The sequence below is a fragment of the Centroberyx affinis genome, unplaced genomic scaffold (assembly GCF_046629955.1).
Source record: "Centroberyx affinis isolate AG114_WGS23_722 - 3 ecotype Tasmania unplaced genomic scaffold, CSIRO-AGI_Caff_v1 ptg001985l_1, whole genome shotgun sequence".
Classification (NCBI taxonomy): domain Eukaryota; kingdom Metazoa; phylum Chordata; class Actinopteri; order Beryciformes; family Berycidae; genus Centroberyx; species Centroberyx affinis.
In genome coordinates this window covers 102,824-122,003 of record NW_027280331.1, presented here as the reverse complement: position 1 = coordinate 122,003, position 19,180 = coordinate 102,824, and the positions used below count along the sequence as shown (strand labels likewise).

The window sequence follows — 19,180 nt, the reverse complement described above, 5'->3', positions numbered from 1 at the left end:
ACTTTATTATGAAAGGCGCTTTTACGCTATTTTACGACGGTTCGGTTGCCGAACGGCAGGAGCCGTGTGTTGACGCAGCGTGGCGATGTTTACAATTTTCTGACAGTTCTGTCGGTTTTAAAAACAGATGTAGTTCTCTCTAACAAGCATCCACTTAAGTCGAGTTGGACTGTCTGCCTATAAGAGGAAATGGGGAAGCCAAAGAAGAAGAGTAAGACTGTGAAACTGTCTTTCAAATATCTGAAATGACTCTCTGAGTTGGACAGGCTGGCTGTAGCTTGTTGCTAATGCTAACTGCATGTCCACTCTGCCTCCGTCTCATAACATGATGACACAGTGGTTACATAGCTAAAGACATCTTACTTTAAAAGTTGAAATGTTTGTGGGTGTGAAACATTTCTAAGCCTCTAGTGATTAAGTTGTTAACGTTACTGTTTGGAGATATCTTTGAGCAATTTTACGCTTATTGATTAGAATTCTATTTCTGTCAGAAAGTACTGGGAAGTATGGGGGTATTTGCTGGTAAAATGTATTACATTGTTTCAAAATGGACGGTTGTAACATACCAACTAACCTGCACTTTGCCAGGTGATCTGAGCCGAGCTGAGCTGATGATGATGACCATTGCTGATGTCATCAAGCAGCTGGTTGACGCTCATGAAGAGGGCAAAGATATCAACCTCAACAAGTAAGTTTCCCCCTTTACTGTATAAACAGACAGCCACTTGTAATACTGATGTATTTACTTTTGAAAGGCATACTGAAAGCCCTCCATTACATTTATATGGGATGTCCCTGGCTGAGAAGTCATTTAGTCTATTTTAAGGTATTATTAAAGAATTTAACTCAGTCAGTCAATCAATAAACTAATCTCCAGCTCCTTCCTTAGCCACTACTGTAGGACTCATAGGACAAATACTGTAAAGATTCCTTGGTTATCCTATCTAATAGCACAGTCTTCAAAGTGTTGTTAGGCTAACACAATTTAAACCCTTCATTTCCACATACACATCCAAATATAACATAATTTTAGCTAGATTTACGTAACCAGCCATCTCCATGATTTAATTCACTTTTATTTCGTTTGCATGCTTGCCAATTGGAAAAAAAGACACCCTCTTACCACATTCTACTATTGAATATTCTACTGTTTCTCTCCCAACCACTCTCATGTGTTTTCAACAGAGTGAAGACTCAGACATCAGCTAAATATGGTCTTTCAGCCCAGCCTCGGTTGGTGGACATCATCGCTGCCGTCCCACAACACTACCGCCGCGCCCTGGTGCCTAAACTGAAGGCCAAACCCATCCGCACTGCCAGTGGGGTAGGTAGCCCAAACTTTCCTGTTATCACCCTGTCCCTTTCTGGGCTTGTAGCCAAACACTTGATTTGCATTGTGCATCCTGTTAGCTAAGTAGTTTGAAGAATTGTGTAATAAACACTACTGTAGTATTAATCGCAGTACACAACGCAACATCCGTGTGTATGGTAACATATGACTTGTTCTGTAATTGGATCATTTATCTGGCATTAAACTCTGGATTCCTCAAAATGCCTCGGAGGCAGTACAAATTTTCAGTCTCCCTCATTCTTGAGTAACAATACAATGATGGGGTCTGTCCACTTTCAATTCAGTCAATTCATCTGATGGAGCTTTACCTATCGAAAAAAAAAAATCTATTAAATGAAAAGACAACCCTGAACAACACAGCATACTGTGAGTGAAAGTGACTGTTGAGGTTGGATTTCAGACCAATGTTTGCCTCAAGAATGTACCTTTTTTGCCAGATTTTTCAGATCCCTAATAAGCAATTTGTCAGTAAAACACGAATAGTCAGAAGAACAATTACAAAATTGTGTGCTTGTCATCTGTCCAGATTGCAGTGGTGGCTGTGATGTGCAAACCCCATCGCTGTCCGCACATCAGCTTCACAGGCAACATCTGTGTGTAAGTCTCCCAACATCTGTCCTCCTATTAGCCAAACCCAGTCTAGGGATTTTGATGGTATTTGTTTAATAGTTTATTCTTTGGCACATAATAACATTTGTCCAAACTTTAATTTAAAATTGGGCACTGTAGATGTGAGTAAAGCCTGACTATGTTGACTATGACAAATTTCCATACTTGATTGCATCTTTTATGTTGCAACAATTTATTTTTCATTATCACATGTTGAAGTATTTAATGTTATCATATTCAATGCAACTCTTAAATCAACTTCTACTTTGGCAGCTACTGTCCCGGTGGACCTGACTCAGATTTTGAATACTCCACACAGTCTTACACTGGCTATGAGGTGAGATACTGTTTTGCCTCATGATCTATACAAGGCATCCATAGTGTGGGTTTACAAGCACACACTATACTGGATAAAAGCTTGTATTCTGGTTAAGATTTTCTTTGGAATAAGCTGTGTATGCGGTTCCCAGATTTTCCTCATATTAAATCATATTCTTTACATACAAATAAAGAGCATTCTAATTATTACAATGAAAAAATAACTTACAAAGTATATATAGGTACATCCCAGATATATTATCATGCTTTCTCATAATCAGGATAACTGATTATCTGGGTTACTGTAAATTATATGATGTTAACAGGTTACAATTCAAACTGAATATTTGACTATCTTATGATTATGCTTTGCATGTTAGCACACTCATTGAGTCTTAAATTGCATATACCTCTTCGAAACAGAATTCAAGTTTATTATCCCTGTAATCTCAGATGGTTCAGTCAATATTTGTGATCATGAGCAACTTGATCTCAAAGCTAGAATCCAACCTAGAACCAACTTTTGAATCTGTGATGTCATCCAAAGAAAAAATCTAGGTGAATAGTGTGTTGGATGTGTAGATTAATAAAAGACTGTTTTTGAGCTTTGGCATCTTCATGAACTTTCTTTCGTAGTAGTAACAAAAGATATGAACCAGAAAGCTTGCTTACTTCCCTATAAATTCACCTTGTGTCAGTGTCACTGTGTCCAGAATGTCGGTCTCTTATTCACCATCATTGAAGCAGCTCTTGGGTTTCTCTTTTCACTGCATCATTAAGAGTCTCTCTCATTGTTTCCAGCCTTGAGAGAGAATTGCTCAGTTTCACAAATCAAAGACTGAACTATCAAAGATTGTAGGCATCAGATGTAAATTTGGTTTGAGATGAATTTTCCTTTTACAGTTTGCACATTACACATCTGGGTGCTAAATCTTTTCTATTCCTCTTTCTCTTTCCAATAGCCAACGTCCATGAGAGCCATCAGAGCGCGTTATGACCCGTACCTTCAGACCAGACATCGGGTGGAGCAGGTCAGTGTCACCCTACAGTATACACCCATTTTATGTCTCTCTATGGCTCTTCAGTTTATATAGGCTTGGATCGCTATTACCGTGTCAAAGGAATACATTTTATTTAGCTGCTTGACATAGCATCTGCTGTGTAGTTGCTATGCGATTGTCCTCCTTACATTCAGGATGTGTATACTAATGTTTGTTGGAGCTTCTGATGTCCTTGGCTTGCATACATGTATAAATCATGACCAGTGATGATGAATTTAGTCTGCTGTAATGAGTATCATGGCTTTTGCCCGCATACAGTGAAGAACTACAGTGTCAAGTGATAAGTTTGCCTCTGGGTGGTTTCTCTGCCAAGAGCTATAAATTGTCTTCAAAAACTCCTTGAAAAACTTGAGATTTGTGGCACTTAAAAAAAAAAAAGAAAAGCCAAGACTTGACCTCAATTTTGCCATTATTTTTATTGATGGCAGCATTAGTCTAATGCAGTTGGGCAAAATCGTCCATCAGAGCAGCAGTGGTTTATGTAGTGATGTGTTAGTCTGATCTGTGCTTTCGTCAGTCAGTCAATGTCTTATCCACATTCCAGTGTTACCCAATTATGGCTAAAAGTATAATATTACATGATATTGTGATCATTGTAATTAGGATTACTGTTATGCTAACTAGGGAACAAAATTATTTTACTGCACTTTTTGAATCTTATATCAGTATTTTAACGATTTTCAACTACAGCTGCTATTCTAAATTCAATGTAATAAAATGTCTCAGTATTGCCATATTGTTCAGTTACCAGCTGTGTAAACTGAAATGTTTTGTTTGTCTTCTGTGTCGTCTCCAGCTGAAGCAGCTGGGCCACAGTGTGGACAAGGTGGAGTTCATCGTGATGGGCGGGACCTTCATGGCACTGGCTGAGGAGTACAGAGACTACTTCATCAGGAACCTGCACGACGCTCTGTCCGGACACACCTCCAACAACGTGGCCGAGGCCGTCAGGTGCTCAATGACATCACACTTCACTGATCCCTGTAGGGAAACTCTCTTTTCACTTGCCGTCTTTCAGGGAGTGGCAGGACAGATGCGTGCAGACACAGGGGGATTCAACCTGGGTCCTGTAGTTGAATCTCTCACATTTCATTACAGCTATTATATTCTATTATATTCTGTATAGTCCCAGGGTTCTGAAGTTATGGGTACAGAATCCAATATTGGGCGTAATTGCTTGTTTGAACATGGCAGTGGCAGTCAAGTACTTAAATTATCCTCCTGTGAAAGGTGTCAAGAGCATTACCTCATTCATTCTGTAACACCAGTTGGATTTAGCCCCTTTTTAAAATTGATCCTCTGTTTTCACTATTTCTACAGACCTGCAATTAAGTTTTTATTTGGTGCAGTTTTTCTTGCTTTCTTTTTCCTGAGGTCTCTTAACACCATGATACTGATACAGAGCCACATTTCGAGGCAAAGTTAACTGTCAATGTTTATTTTTTCCACTATAGTTTCTTAAAGCTCAATTCTAAACTTCTTCTAAACGCAATATTATGCATCTACAGTATGCCTCACAAAATTTCTGATGTATTTAGGCCCTGTGTGTGTCTGTGTGTGTGTGTGTGTGTGTGTGTCTGTTGTATACTTTATAACTACTCTGTATGACATCTGAAGATAAGTAATGGCTCTCTCCACCAGAGGGAGCTATTCTATCATTTCATAGATACAGTGTTGTGTTTCCCCTTCATTCACTCAGCAGCAGTTCTCCCTCACTACTGGATATCTGCTCCTACTGAAAGTAAAAGTCATCATCCAGACTTGTTGACATTCACTAAGGAGATACATTTCGTTTCAAGATTCATTTTTAGTCCTCACAGTAGAAGCCAGCTTGTTTTAAAATATTTTTCTGTGGTGCACCACATCAGAAGTGTCCTAGTATGTTTTTATGAACCATTGCCCCATGGTTACCCCCTCCCGAAACCCACCATCACCACCACCACCAAATATCCTAGAGGAAGCAAAGCAACAGTGACTATCTCCACAAATTTAAGCCATCAAATAACCCCATTCAGAGTTCAGGTGGAAAGTGAAGGCAGTCTCACCAAGTTTCCTTCAATTGCTTCGATTGATTCCTCACCTACCGAATGAAATTAGGTGTGTGTCTGCCCAATATGGATTTGAGTAACAACTTTTTAGATCACTTGGAGAAGATTGAGAGTCGGGGTAGAAATGCGAATTTCTAGAAGGGGTGGCTGAACGTCACACAGATGATTGAACAAAATAATGGCTTTTTCCACAGGACTGAGGCTATTTGTTTTGCAGTGGGGGCCATTTACTTCGCTAATGCCTGATAAGACCCGGGACGTGTGTGTGTGTGTGTGTGTGTGTCTGTGCTGTGTGTGTGTGTTTCTTCCCATTTATATATGTCTGTTTGTCCTTGTCTGTGTGTGAATGTGTGAAAGTGTTTGCGGGACGGTGTGTGTGCGTCAGGAACCATGTAGGTGTGAGTAGGTGCTTGGCAGGATTTGACCCGCGTTTGCTATCAGCAGGGTTCGTTAAGATGCTATGATTGCAGTAATTGTGGTGACCGCTAATCAGTTTGAGACGGGGGAGGCGCTGGCTTTGACTCGGGACAGCCCTTATCTCTGCCACAGTCAGTGTGTGTGTGTGTGTGTGATGTGGTTTATGCAGGGTTGTGTTTGTATGTGTCTTTGTGTGTGTGTGATGCCCAGTGAGCGTGTCTCTCTGGCTCCCACCATGCTCAGCCCCTGTCTGATCAGATCACAGCAGCGGGCTACCTGGAGATAATCGCCTGAGATAATAGACTTTTTATTGATTCATTTCATACAATCTGATCATCCTCCCTGGAGCATAAACTCCTGTAATTGGTGTAAATCAGCCAGCAGACTGTAAAAGATGGACAGTTATTGCCAGCATATACAGAGTCAGAAGGAATATGAGCTGGCACGATGGGTGGTAATGGTCAAAGGAGCAGCTGGAGTGGAGAAAATGACAGCTGGCTAACGTGGTGAGACGAGATGTGTCTGTTTGGCCGCTTGTATTGTTTTTATGATTCCAATCAGTGGCTCAAACAAGTTTGTACGTAGCATTTTGAGTCAGATTCAGACTAGATGAAGCTCTGAAAATATCTATAAAACATCTTTGTAATAATGTGTAATATTTGCTTTCAAAACTTGTTTGGCCAAGGAAAGCTCATGTTGTCAAAATGGAGGTTGCAGTACCGTATTAATCCCAAAATGTACCAGCTATTGTTCTTATATTCAATATAGCTTGTGCTTATGACTGAGTGGGTTTAAATCTCAGCTCCTGCTATGCTGTCACGTTCTTTCCTCACTTGCCTGTATGTCTGGAGAATACATTTATAAAACAAGACAAGGAAATGTACTTGATGCATTACCTCTACTCACTACATCCAAAGAAGTGTATGTTCATTTTAGTTTCCTTGTTTCTTGAACTCTGGATCAGGATGCAGCTGGCCTGCTGCTGCTGCTGGATTGATACACTAGAAGATCGGCAATAGTTTTTCATGAGCCTCGGTCACAGGATGAGAGGTTAAAATTATCCTTTGGTGATCATGCTGAAAAGCTTTAAGGCCCCCTTGCTTTTGGAAGTGGGCTAAGGCACAAATATCACCTATATTATTCAATATTTTCTATCACCTTACTGTTTCCTTATAGACAAATAACAATACGGATCTGTAAAGATCTGAATAATGATAATATGACACAAAATAATCAAGCCTTTACGTCTCTTAACAGGATGGTTTCAGAATAACAAATAGGTCGGTTATTTTATTAAGTAATTTAGGCTTGTAACTGCCTTCTGATGCAAAGTATGCACTCGTTATTGTCTCATTTAAGTTTCTTTACACTAAACAAATTCAATATTTACTATAATTTACTCTGTTTCCTTAGCTTTTTTTATTGCATATTGCTGTGTGTCCTTACTGTGAGGTTAGTGATACATTTCAGGATAATGAACCATAAAGACGGTAAATTAGCAGCCTGTAAATTGATGTTGCCAAATGATCTCAGCAATACATTTTATTCATATGGCGCTTCCCAAGATACTTATAATAATCTAATTAAAAAAGCAGCAGTTGATAGGAAAATAAGAACATAAGAACTCATAAGAACATAATATGAGCAGAAACGACTCGTTCCCCTGCAGGTACTCGGAGCGCAGCAACACCAAGTGTGTTGGAATCACCATCGAGACTCGGCCGGACTACTGCCTGAAGAGACACCTGAGCGACATGCTGGGCTACGGCTGCACACGGCTCGAGATAGGAGTCCAGAGCGTCTATGAGGACGTGGCCCGCGACACCAACAGGTCAAAGCGATGGATGAACAGATGGATGAATGGGAGAGAAAAGATGGAAGTGTGGATTAGGGATGCACCTAATGTTTATTTTCATTATTGATTAATCTACTGATTATAGAAAATGTCTAGAAAATGTAAAAAAAAATATGACAAATGCCCATCACAAGTTACCAGAACCCAAAGTGAATGTTAAAATTGCTTACTTAGTCTGACCAGCAGCCAAAAAAACACAAAGTATTCATTTAATAATTTTATGAAACAACTAAATCTTAGTGTTTGTGAAGCTGTAACCAGCAAATGTTTGGTATTTTTTACTTGTACATGACTAAAACAAAGTGTTTAGTTGGTGGATGAATGAATGAATGAATGAGTCAGTGGATAGATGGATACAAAAGTCGGTGATGTATGGAAGGTCCGATATATGGATGAATGGATGAACATTGTACTTGTGGGCTTTGCATCTTAACTCTATGTTCCTGTGCATGTGTGTTTATTCCAGAGGCCACACGGTGCGAGCGGTGTGCGAGTCCTTCCAGCTGGCGAAGGACGCCGGCTTCAAGGTGGTGGCACACATGATGCCCGACCTGCCCAACGTGGGCATGGAGCGGGACGTGGAGCAGTTTATTGTAAGTGTTCAGAAATGAGAGTTTTGGTGTTGTTGTTTTCAGAATTTCAGGCTATTTAGACAAAAGGTTTCCATTTGTTTCTTACTTGAACTTCGTTTTCCCGCTTTTCTCTTTGTAACTGATCATTAACCATGCCCTCTCTTTCAAAATTCACTGTCAAAATGTCAATTAAGGATCAATTCAGAATCTGAAGTTTTTCCACCGATTATTTCCAGCTTTTTTATGCTGTGCTGATTGTCTCAAAGCTTAGTTTGTGAATCGACAAGCTGTGAAACCTGAAATTGGTATATAAAGTGGTATAAATGTACTGTTACGATTCTGATATCATTTTGTATCAGTGGGTATCATCAGTTTGGTAGGGTAGTTTTTGATTTGCAGGGGGAGGCGACTCCACATACTGATACCAGAGAAACAAAATGAGCTGCAGTACTTTTCACAAAAAAAAAGTTAAGTGCCAAGTAGATCATTAGGGTTACTGTTTGTGACAGTAACAGTCATGTTTTTGTCTTTTGCTCAGCATCAGGATGTGTCATCACAAGTAATTTCACAGTGGTATACTAATGAGTAAGTCCTACATGTAGCATCTTTAAATAGAAAACCGAGGAGTTAGTCCCGCAGTCCCCAACATGATGTGACTCAAATGCAAAATATTGTCAGATGTCTTTCTCCAACAGCAGGCTCACTTGCACCCCTGATTGAAAACAGGGCCATAATATTAATATGCAGAATCAGATTATGCTCCTTCCCAGGGAGTCTGACTGTAGGATGTAAATGAAGACCCAGTTTGAGACTGTATGTATTTTCATCTCAGTTTGGTTTATTTGCACAGTGATAAAACAGAAGTGAAGTGATTAAAAACGCAGCGATGAAAGGAAGATAAAGGAAATAAACAGATTGCTAATTTGCGCAGGTGAGACTAAAAAAATCACCCCAAGGGTTTTATCACGACATCTCGCTGCAAAACAGGCAAAAGGGAGAAACAACCTCTCCTTCTTTTCTCTTTCTTTTCAATCTCTTTCTTATTTTATTACTACTTGTGTGGGTGAGCGCTGGCTTACAGTGTGGTGACGCAGTATTTCACATTACAGTGAATCAGTCTATTACAGAGGTGAAATGAGTAAAAAGCTTGATTTCCTCTGTAATGAACTACCCATTAAAAAAAAAACCCAAAGACGGCAAGAGAGCGGAGGGCAGCTCAGTCGTAACGTGGAAGTACCTGCTTGACTCAGCTTCGTTACCGACCGGTAAACTTAAATTGGACTTTTTTCAGAGTTGGGTGAAAGCAAAGCGAAATTTCATTTTCTGTCTTATTTGTTTACAGGGGAGTTTTTATGAACGATGGGGTCATTGTTGGAGCTCGCCGAGTAAAATGGGAAAGTTGAATGTACGGCGATGAAAGCATTTAGGGCGTCGTCGATCTTCTGAGCATCAACAGCTCTAAGTGTTTCATTTCTCACAGAGTGATTCAAGTCGAGGGAAAAATAGTTCATGTCTTCCAGCAGATTAGTTACATTTCCTGTGTGTGTGTGTGTGTGTGTGTGTGTGTGTGTGTGTGTGTGTGTGTGTGTGTGTGTGTGTGTGTGTGTGTGTGTGTGTGTGTGTGTGTGTGTGTGTGTGTGTGTGTGTGTGTGTGTGTGTGTGTGTGTGTGTGTGTGTGTGTGTGTGTGTGTGTGTGTGTGTGTAGACACTACCAGTCAAAAGTTTGGACACACCTGATTGAATGTACAATGTTTTTCAGCATCTTAAAATCGATTTTTGATCTAAAGGCTTATGCTTAAATGCTTGAAGTTTGTTTCTTAGACAAATATAAATAGTGAAGTTGATGCCTGTGTATGAATTTCTTTCCAAAGCCTTTGTCTTTCCATCAAGGCAAAGGGCGGCTACTTTAAAGAATGTCAAATATAAAATAGTTTTGATTTGTTTAACACTTTTTTGGTCACGGCATACTTCCATTTGTGTTATTTCATAGTTTTGATGCCTTTACTATTATTCTAAAATGTGAAAAATAGTAAAAAATAAAGGAAAATGTGGTGTGTCCAAACTTTTCGCCACCACACTCCTGTCTAAATGTGTGTTTGAAGAGACCCTCGAAGAGTCTCTCCTCTTCTTCTCTCTCCTTTCCCATAACACTGTCCCTCTTCCTACCTCCATCTCTTTCCTCTTTCTTTCTTCATCTCCCATTACGCAATCTCCCCTCTTCTCTCTTTTCTGTCCCGTCGCACGATCTCTCTGTATGTTACCCCTCCTCTCCCATCACGCTATTTATGCTTGTCTCTCTCTCCTCCCATCACTCATCTCTTTTTATGCCTCTGTCTCTCTCCTCTCCCATCACATTATCTCTCTTTATGCTTCTCTCTGTCCTCTCCAATCATAATTTCTCACTTTATGCTTTGTCTTCTCTCGCGTCGGACCATCTCTCTTCGTCTCTCTGCTCTCCCATCACACTATCTCTTCTTTCTCCCATCACTTATGTCTATTTATGCTCGCCTCTTTCCGCTCCCATCACTCATCTCTCTTTCTGCTCCTCTGTCGTCTGCCATCACACAGTTTCTCTTCTTCTCTCTCCTCGCCTATCGCTCCATCTATTTCTTCTCGCTCGTCTTGCTCCCCTTCCACCTTCGCACCATCTCCCTTCCTGCTTCTCTTCTCTCTTATCACACTATCAGTACCAGCTTATGCAGCCTGTGTGTGACTCCCCTTTTCTCCCCCTCCTCTAAATTCCCATGACCCAGTTCTTTTTAGCGTGGAAAAAACGCACAGCTTCTTAAAAGTCTTCAGTCCAGGACCCAAACTAAATATATTCACACTTGTCCCGGTACCCCTCAAATACACTGGGACACCTCTCATGTAAAACACCCTGCACTACAAAACTTTGTTATGATTTTTTGTTTGTTTATTTCAAAGGAATTTGAGGATTTTATGAAATTGCATACAGTGGGAAATGACAGGAAAGACGGGAGAAAGAGAGTGTTTGGACATTTCCTAATTTTGTAGCAGAGCAAAACCAAAACTTCACATGATTGCACCTTTTTATTTAAAACATAACATGAGCTATTAACTAAATTCAATTTTGTGTTTTCATTTGGGTCTTTTGGTTTTTCACTTTTTCACATTTTTGTTACAAATGTGTTGTTCTGACTATCAGATAGAACTTTCCAATGACTATAATATTAATTTTCTGCCAAAATGTCACTCGCGCCTATTTTGCACCAAACCCTTGACAGTTTTTCACTCACAACAATGTGGCATATGCCTTAGTCTGCTGAATCACCAACACTTGGATATGTTTTAGCCACAATTTAGCTACTTATTACATGACATGGCGACCACCACCCAGACTCCAGCCCCCCCTGTAACCCTGAAAAGGATTAAGCTGATAGAGAGAATGAATAAATCAATGTACGGCGTGACTGAAAATTCCACCTCATGGATTTTCACATCTGAGGTTTGCTCGCACCGTCTGGTAATATTGGCAAAGACGGCAAGTTAATGTTCCAAAATATGATGCAAACAGCAGTTGAGGTTTCAGTGGAAGGATGTGTATTAAATAAAGATAAAAGAGCATCTATGAAAATTGATAATTCAATTCATGCCTGTTCTTAAGTACCAGTCACCCGCTTAAGGAGGCAGGGATGTATCATTTTTCTTTTTCTTTTTGTTTTTTTCCAGGGTATCAGTTTTGGGTTGTTGTTTTTTTTTTTTACACGTTCCTACTTTTTTTTCACCATTATTGCCTACTTGTACACATTGTCCCAATCATATTCCATTGAGGGTTTAGTGCCTTAATGTCAGCTGAGGTCTCAAGACTGGTTTAGGATACAAGAGCTTATCGTCCAGTTAATGCAGTGCAGCATTTACTATCACATTAACTGAACATATAACCCACCGTGGGCAGCGGGCAACGGCCAGAGAACTTTGCATCCTCCTTGCGTCCACCGTGGTCGTCCTGATAATGGGATTCGATTACAACTTCCTCCCAGCCGGAGATCCTCTCTCACTTATCTCCCATGTACAGACGCTCCCTATCCCGAGGGAGGCGTCCCGAACGGGGTTCCACTCTGCCAGCCAACAGGAGTTGTGATACCCGATCTAAGATGGCAGCAGGCGCAGAATCCCCAAGTAGTCTCTATTAGTAATCGTTTTTTGTTATCGCAGGATTTTGTTATTTGTCAGATTGGATACCCCCCCCTCCCTTTGGGTTTATTGCGGGGCCACGTGGATCACGCCCTCGTGTGATTATGAGCTGTGACGAGGGAGAGATTATGCGATGCTGATATTGCGGCCTATTTTGGAGAACGAGCACCGATTTCCAAATCTTCACGGTTCTGATCGTGATTGCCAGCGCTGAGTAGAAGAGAATGACAGGAAATCACATTGATTTCCCTCACCGCGCTAAACCGGACAGCAAGATTCGTTTTCTTCAAGTGAATAGCTGGACACTGATGTGCTGCTCTTTTTAGATATTGGCTTTATTCAAGCTCACTGTATGTGGTTTATTTATTTGAGCCGAGGAATCAGCACTTCTGCAAATGCACCCTTTTTTTTTTCCTTTGATATTCAGCTATTTTTCCTTGGCACTGTCTGGCCATGTAGTCAGAAAGCATAAGAATACAATAAATCTTAGTGCGTATTTTTAGAACCACTCTCTATTGCTCTCTATTTCACTCTTTTTCTCTCACTTTCTTTCTCTCCTTTTCTCCTTTTCATTCCCTCTTAAGTCAAAGAAGCTCTATTGGCATGACTGTCAAAATGAATGATTTTACAATTAAGTGCAATCCATAAATATTATTACACAACACAGAAATGATTAGTCTGCGTGTTGTAGTAAAACAAACAATGGTTGATTAATTGATTTAAACAATGATTTGTGGAAAAGAGAGAGACTACATACTAGCTCAGGACAATTCTGTCATTGTTCCCGTCACTCAGGCTATAAAACTTATTGACAGATACTGATACTCAGTGTGTGTCAATAAGCCATAACCAGTAGTGTGTGTCAACTCAGTATCTGTCAACAGGCCAAGCTACTCTAATTTTGAATGAAACACATAGAAAGCAAAGAGAGAAGATAGTCAAGGAATGAAAACTAACATTTTGTCTTTTCATTTACTCTTTTTCTATGTCCCTGTTTACAAGAGACACATAAGAAACATTTTCAGTGTGTGGAAGCACAGAAATGCAGGCAGGAGTTGGGTCACAAAAATTGAATTAAAATGACAAGCATAACAAGGATCTGTGTGTCCTTTTTTACAGGAGTTTTTTGAGAATCCAGCATTCAGGCCCGACGGTTTGAAGCTGTACCCAACGCTAGTGATCCGAGGCACCGGTCTGTATGAGCTGTGGAAGACGGGCCGGTACAAGAGCTACCCGCCCAGCGCCCTGGTGGACCTGGTGGCCCGAATCCTGGCCCTGGTGCCGCCCTGGACCCGGGTCTACCGGGTGCAGAGGTGAGAGAGAGATGACTGGGCCTGATTTTAACTAAGGACAGCACAGCAGATAGAGCAAGACATTCAAAACATTGAGTGAAAACTTTTTCAGATAATACAAAAAAGGGATCATAGGTGACTGTACATTAGGTTTGGGTGATTCGACAAATACATCGGGGATCGTAAATGGACTGAATCCATCGCTGGAGGAAATTCCATTGCTGATTTTTTGCAGGTTTAAATTACTATTATTAATGTTTGGTAATTTATAATGTAGCCTAGTGCAAGACACTGAAATGTGACGGCACATGCAGGGACAAAAATATGCTCAAGTTGATGTTAAATTCATCCTTCATAATTCATTCTTCCTATTGGGAATGCACTGCGAACTAATACTTGTTCATGAGGTTTTTTTTTTTATCTCGACTGCAAGGACTTTTACTATAATTTATAATATAAAAATGCCCTTCGCTGTACGTTTAGGTCTCAATTCGGGTCACACCTATATTGTGGGTGTGTGTGTGTGTGTGTGTGTGTGTGTGTGTGTGCGTGTCTGTCTGTACCCCACAGCATGGATGAAAACATTGGGGACCAGCAACATATATGATAACAGTTTGTTGACAGGAGGATGTACACTATTGCCCAGCCCTACTGTAGATGTATTGTACATGTTTGCCTCTGTAATAAGTTATTTTTCTGTCATTTCATATGTGAATTCTCTCTCTCTCTTTCCCTCTACCTCCCTGTCCCTCTCTCTCTCTCTCTCTCTCTCTCTCTCTCTCTCTCTCTCTCTCTCTCTCTCTCCCTGCCCCCCCCACCTCTCTCTCTCTTTCTCCCTCCCTGTCCCCTCCCCCCCATCAGGGATATCCCCATGCCCCTGGTGAGCTCCGGAGTGGAGCACGGTAACCTGAGAGAGCTGGCTCTGGCCAGGATGAAGGACATGGGCACTGAGGTGAGACTGAAAGGCCTCCCATATTACAAAAAGACACCATGTCAGCTTCTTTTGAGTGCAGAGGGGTTAGTGGTTAATGGACTATTCCGGCTTGGATGCGATCCAGGTGGGCACCGTAGAACTCCCGTGGCGGCAGTTGCCAACAGATTAATGCTGACGGTTGGAATAATTTGCATGTATTGCTATGATAGAGTAAGTTAAAAGATAAAAAGCCTCCCAGGTATAGTTTGGAACCGTTGGAGCGTGGAATTGGAACGTCCTCGCACTTCCTCCCCCGTGTTACTATTGTAGAATATATGTGGGAAAGTACTTGAAGACAACTTTTCTGGATGTAGATCCACTCAGAATCCATTGATCCTGAGAATGCCAGGGTGATTGAGGCTTGTTGCACCGAACAGGCTCTCCAACACAAACCACTATGAGGCATAAGACCCCATGTCAGCTTCCATCAAAAAAGACTTGGGATAAAAAGCCTCATCCAAATCCATCATCAGAAAACACCTATTGGGTAAAGAACCTCCTGTAAGCTTCCATTAGAAGAAGCCATAGCATAACAGGACCAGTGCAAAACAGCTATCAGAAAGTGTTTATTGGCTAAGAGGCAAGTCAAAAATACCTAATAAAATAATAGCCTGTGAATAACCTGGAATTCAAATCTATTTCTTTGTTCCAAACATTAGATTCTCCAGAATGACTCGAGTTGTTCAGAGGTTCTAAAATGTGATTAAATAGATGATTTGACCAATTTGTGTCTGTCTCTATCTGCAGTGTCGAGATGTGAGAACCAGAGAAGTGGGGATTCAGGAGATCCACCATAAAGTGAGACCTTACCAGGTAAAAGGCAGCAGAGCACATTCACTGTCAAACAGGTGGAGATGGAAGGATGAAATGTTGTGATGTTGCCGCCCATGCTAAAACCTCATGGTACTGTAAGCTGCTTTGGATAAAGGCATCCACCAAATGCTGTGTATTTTTTATACAACCACTCCATTCACTCACATTGGTGTGTGTGTGTGTGTATGTTCAGGTAGAGCTGGTGCGGAGGGACTATGTGGCTAATGGCGGCTGGGAGACCTTCCTCTCCTACGAGGATCCAGAGCAGGACATCCTGATTGGCCTGCTGCGTCTGCGCCGCTGCTCCCCCCAGTCGTTCCGCCCGGAGCTGAAAGGGGGCGTGTCCATCGTCCGCGAGCTGCACGTGTACGGCAGCGTCGTCCCCGTCAGCAGCCGAGACCCCAGCAAGTTCCAGCATCAGGTGGATACATCATTTTTTTTTTGTTATTACAAAAAAGTAAACACTCCAGAGTTAGAATAAACTGAGGTGTGAACGTGCCCAAAAACTAAGATTAACCGGCTAATAAATCACAAATACCATAAGTCTTTTTTTTTTTTTTTTGTAAGAATGACCGATCTCTTTCTCTGTACCCGTCTCTCCTCCCTGTGCAGGGTTTTGGTATGATGCTGATGGAAGAGGCAGAGAGAATCGCCAGAGAGGAGCATGGCTCTGGCAAACTGGCCGTCATCTCAGGTGAGAGTCACAATAACACCTGAGAACATCATTTATCCCCTCCTTAGACATCCAAATGCCTGGTATACGAAAGAGATGTAATGATTTAAATGTGTCAATACAAAGAATATATTGCTAGTTGTCAAAATTTACTTGGTGAGTACAACTAAACGTACTGCAAGTGAAAACCTTTTGACTCTAAAATAGACCGTACAGGATGTTTTAGAATATGTGTGCCTTAATTTTTCATAGTGTGAATACATTTTGCACCATTTTAATGAATTTCAGTCATTCACACATTTCACTGATTCAAACAACCCCGTCTTTGCGGCATATGGATAAACAAGATTTAACATTTTTCAGCAATATCACAAAATCTTATCATATTAGATTATTATAGCTTGTCTTTGAGTAAGACTCTGAATCCCTCGCAGCTCCAGTGGTACCATTCTGTAGCTAACTCAGCGCTCTGGACAAGTGAAAAGAGAAATTCCCTACAGGGATCAATAAAGTATAATGTTAGTCATGACATGTCAGGAGAGCAGGTGTGACCTTTTCAAACAGTAGCTATGTTATTTTGGCATGATACATCTCAAACATGTTGTTTTCGTCTGTGTGTGGTCTGTTGTTCAGGAGTAGGAACTAGGAATTACTACAGGAAGATGGGCTATGAGTTGGAGGGGCCGTATATGGTGAAGGACCTCTACGGACCTGGAATGGACTGAGCCTGGAGATAGAAGACTTTTTTTTTTTATTGTAGACCATGTTTTTATCTGGACAGTACATACACACACACACACACACACACACACACACACACGCACAGAAATGATTTTATTTATTAGAACGTTATTCTTCGGACATGATTCCTGCAGTATATGGAGTGTGTCGGAAATTAAAGCCCATTTGTTCCATTTTCCGTGCATTAAAGAAGATTACTGTTGACTTTCTTCCCTTCAGTTCATGCATCTGCTTTTTATCTCGTGCACATCAGGCGACGCTATTGCATCTCCTCCGCTTTATTTAGATAAGGAGGCCGAGTGAGGGAGGATGAGAGGAATAAAGTACAGTCATTTAAGATGAAACAACGTTTGTTGTAGATGAGGGTTAGAGTTCAATTTGAGACGAAACCACTCTGTACCGCTGCAGTCTCAGCCTCTAGTCTGTTACTTTTCCTAAACAGGCACATAAAGAAGTTTCAGTATTTGCTCTTCAAATACACAAATAATGGCATGCAAGTATTTTTAGCTTTTGTGTCTGAAATGTTACATGTGCCTTGTGAAGAAAAATGACAGTCTGAAGCTCAAAATGTCCAGGTATCCCTTCAAGAATCTGTATGCGTTTGTCTAGGATGAGAAAGCCTGTTTAATGTCATGGTATTAGTTAATCGTGTTTATGTTGCAGTTAAATGGAAAACCCTTATGAGTCAACTGTTCATTAATGGTTGGCAGTGGATGAATGAACAGTGGGAAACGTCCTCACTGGGCAGCCGTTGTGTAATTGCACAATTTTGATTTATAGGGCAGGAAATTGAATATTAGTGTTATGTAAATTGCTTTTTAAAAACCCCTCAGTTAATCCTATTTGTTGTTTTTCTGTCATGCGTTCTCGGGGCTATGTGTATTCTGCTGGTGGATTCCACATGTTGAACAAACATCACTCACCGTTTTTGCTCAAGGAATAAAGTATATTTCAGTTACACTTTGTGTCCTGCTGTGAGAGAAAACGTTCTTGATGTTTTGCCGTTTTGGAGTAAAGTCATTTCTTGTTCTGGTCCATCTTTCCAGGACAATATGATAGTTAAGGCTAAATCGCAGAATAGCCAATACATTTTTAGCTTCCAACATGACATTCAGGTATGGAGTGTCTGTTCTGCCTCCTCCTCTAACACATTCCCCAATGTCAAGGGTCTCAGCCCTTGCAGGAGACCCCTGATGATTGCCCTATGAGAGTGTTATACTGGCTCATTTGACACAGCCATTCCAATTACATCTTCATCAGTTACCTGTCTATTGAGCGTTGACTGAGTGTTGTGTTCAGCCGCACGGTTTCTGGAAAGGGTTTGTCATCTGAAAAATGAGCAGCAATAAAGGGGAAAAGCCTCATACGGCGACCTATGTCTCATATAGATTCCCACTGCCCAGGATGATTGAGGCTGAACGGCCGTGCGTAATTTCCTGGATGCGGCCCCTGTGTCGTGACTCTGCTGTGCTGTGAGTTAGTGTTGCAGTACTGACGCATTGAGGAATAGGCCAGATTTGCTCTTTCTCTCCACGCTTGCTCACTCCTGCTATCAGCTGTGAAATCTGAAAGGACTTTTCCCCCCCTCAGACTCGCTGAGTCTGTGCTGAGGTGATTTGTGCTGGGGATGAGGCAGAGTCGGGTTTTATCTTCACTGCAAAAGAGAGAGTGAAATATTTTACTCAAGTAGAAGTACGGCAACGTCTGTTAAATTTTACTCAAGTAAGTGTAAGAGCACTTGTCTAGAAAATTACTCAACTAAAATAAACAGAATATATACATAAAAATGTGGAAAATGGGAGTTATATAAATATGTGCATCTGACAATTTCAACACTAAAACATGTTAAGTAGATTGGTATGAATAAAAAGCATGGGGGGAAAGTATGGATCACAGCATTATAAGGGTGTGCAAAATAACAGTAGAACTTACTGAGAGAAAGAAGGGATGCTGAACATGTACGATATGAAAATATACCAAAAAGATGAAGTATATGCAGTATAAAACAAGTGGAAAAAAGAAAATATCAATACAAATGCAATACAGAACTATGAGGATATTGGAATTGGAGGAAAACTGCAAACTGATGAATTGTTAAACTTCACCATTAGATTAGATTAGATAATGTAGAAGAATGATTATTTTGGTCATAGTTTAACTGTTATCTCTCTACCTACAATACAGATAGTCCTGGAAATTGTGGACAAAATCATATCTAATGATAAAAAATATTCTCAGATTTGGGTTTAAGAGACAAAATCTCATCAAATGGGGGTCTGTGGCCCTAATGTAGACTAAATTA

The 19,180-nt window shown here is 40.8% G+C and overlaps 1 protein-coding gene across 1 annotated transcript; it reads left to right on the top strand.

Moving 5' to 3' along the window:
- Positions 1-71: 71 nt before the first annotated feature.
- On the top strand, positions 72-17,810 carry elp3 (elongator acetyltransferase complex subunit 3). Its single transcript, XM_071530847.1, has 15 exons — positions 72-211; positions 589-688; positions 1,186-1,324; positions 1,878-1,948; positions 2,234-2,297; positions 3,241-3,309; positions 4,136-4,290; positions 7,474-7,635; positions 8,126-8,252; positions 13,506-13,699; positions 14,540-14,630; positions 15,399-15,464; positions 15,658-15,885; positions 16,077-16,158; positions 16,771-17,810. Exons 1-15 carry the CDS (start codon positions 190-192, stop codon positions 16,860-16,862), a joined length of 1,662 nt encoding a protein of 553 aa, XP_071386948.1. The 5' UTR covers positions 72-189; the 3' UTR covers positions 16,863-17,810.
- Positions 17,811-19,180: the final 1,370 nt, after the last annotated feature.

Excerpts from the sequence above, each read along its gene's own strand:
- elp3 (XM_071530847.1), top strand. The coding sequence starts at position 190 with ATGGGGAAGCCAAAGAAGAAGA. Across the intron at positions 8,253-13,505 it reads GGGACGTGGAGCAGTTTATT|GAGTTTTTTGAGAATCCAGC; the intron begins GTAAGTGTTCAG and ends CCTTTTTTACAG. Across the intron at positions 13,700-14,539 it reads CGGGTCTACCGGGTGCAGAG|GGATATCCCCATGCCCCTGG; the intron begins GTGAGAGAGAGA and ends CCCCCCCATCAG.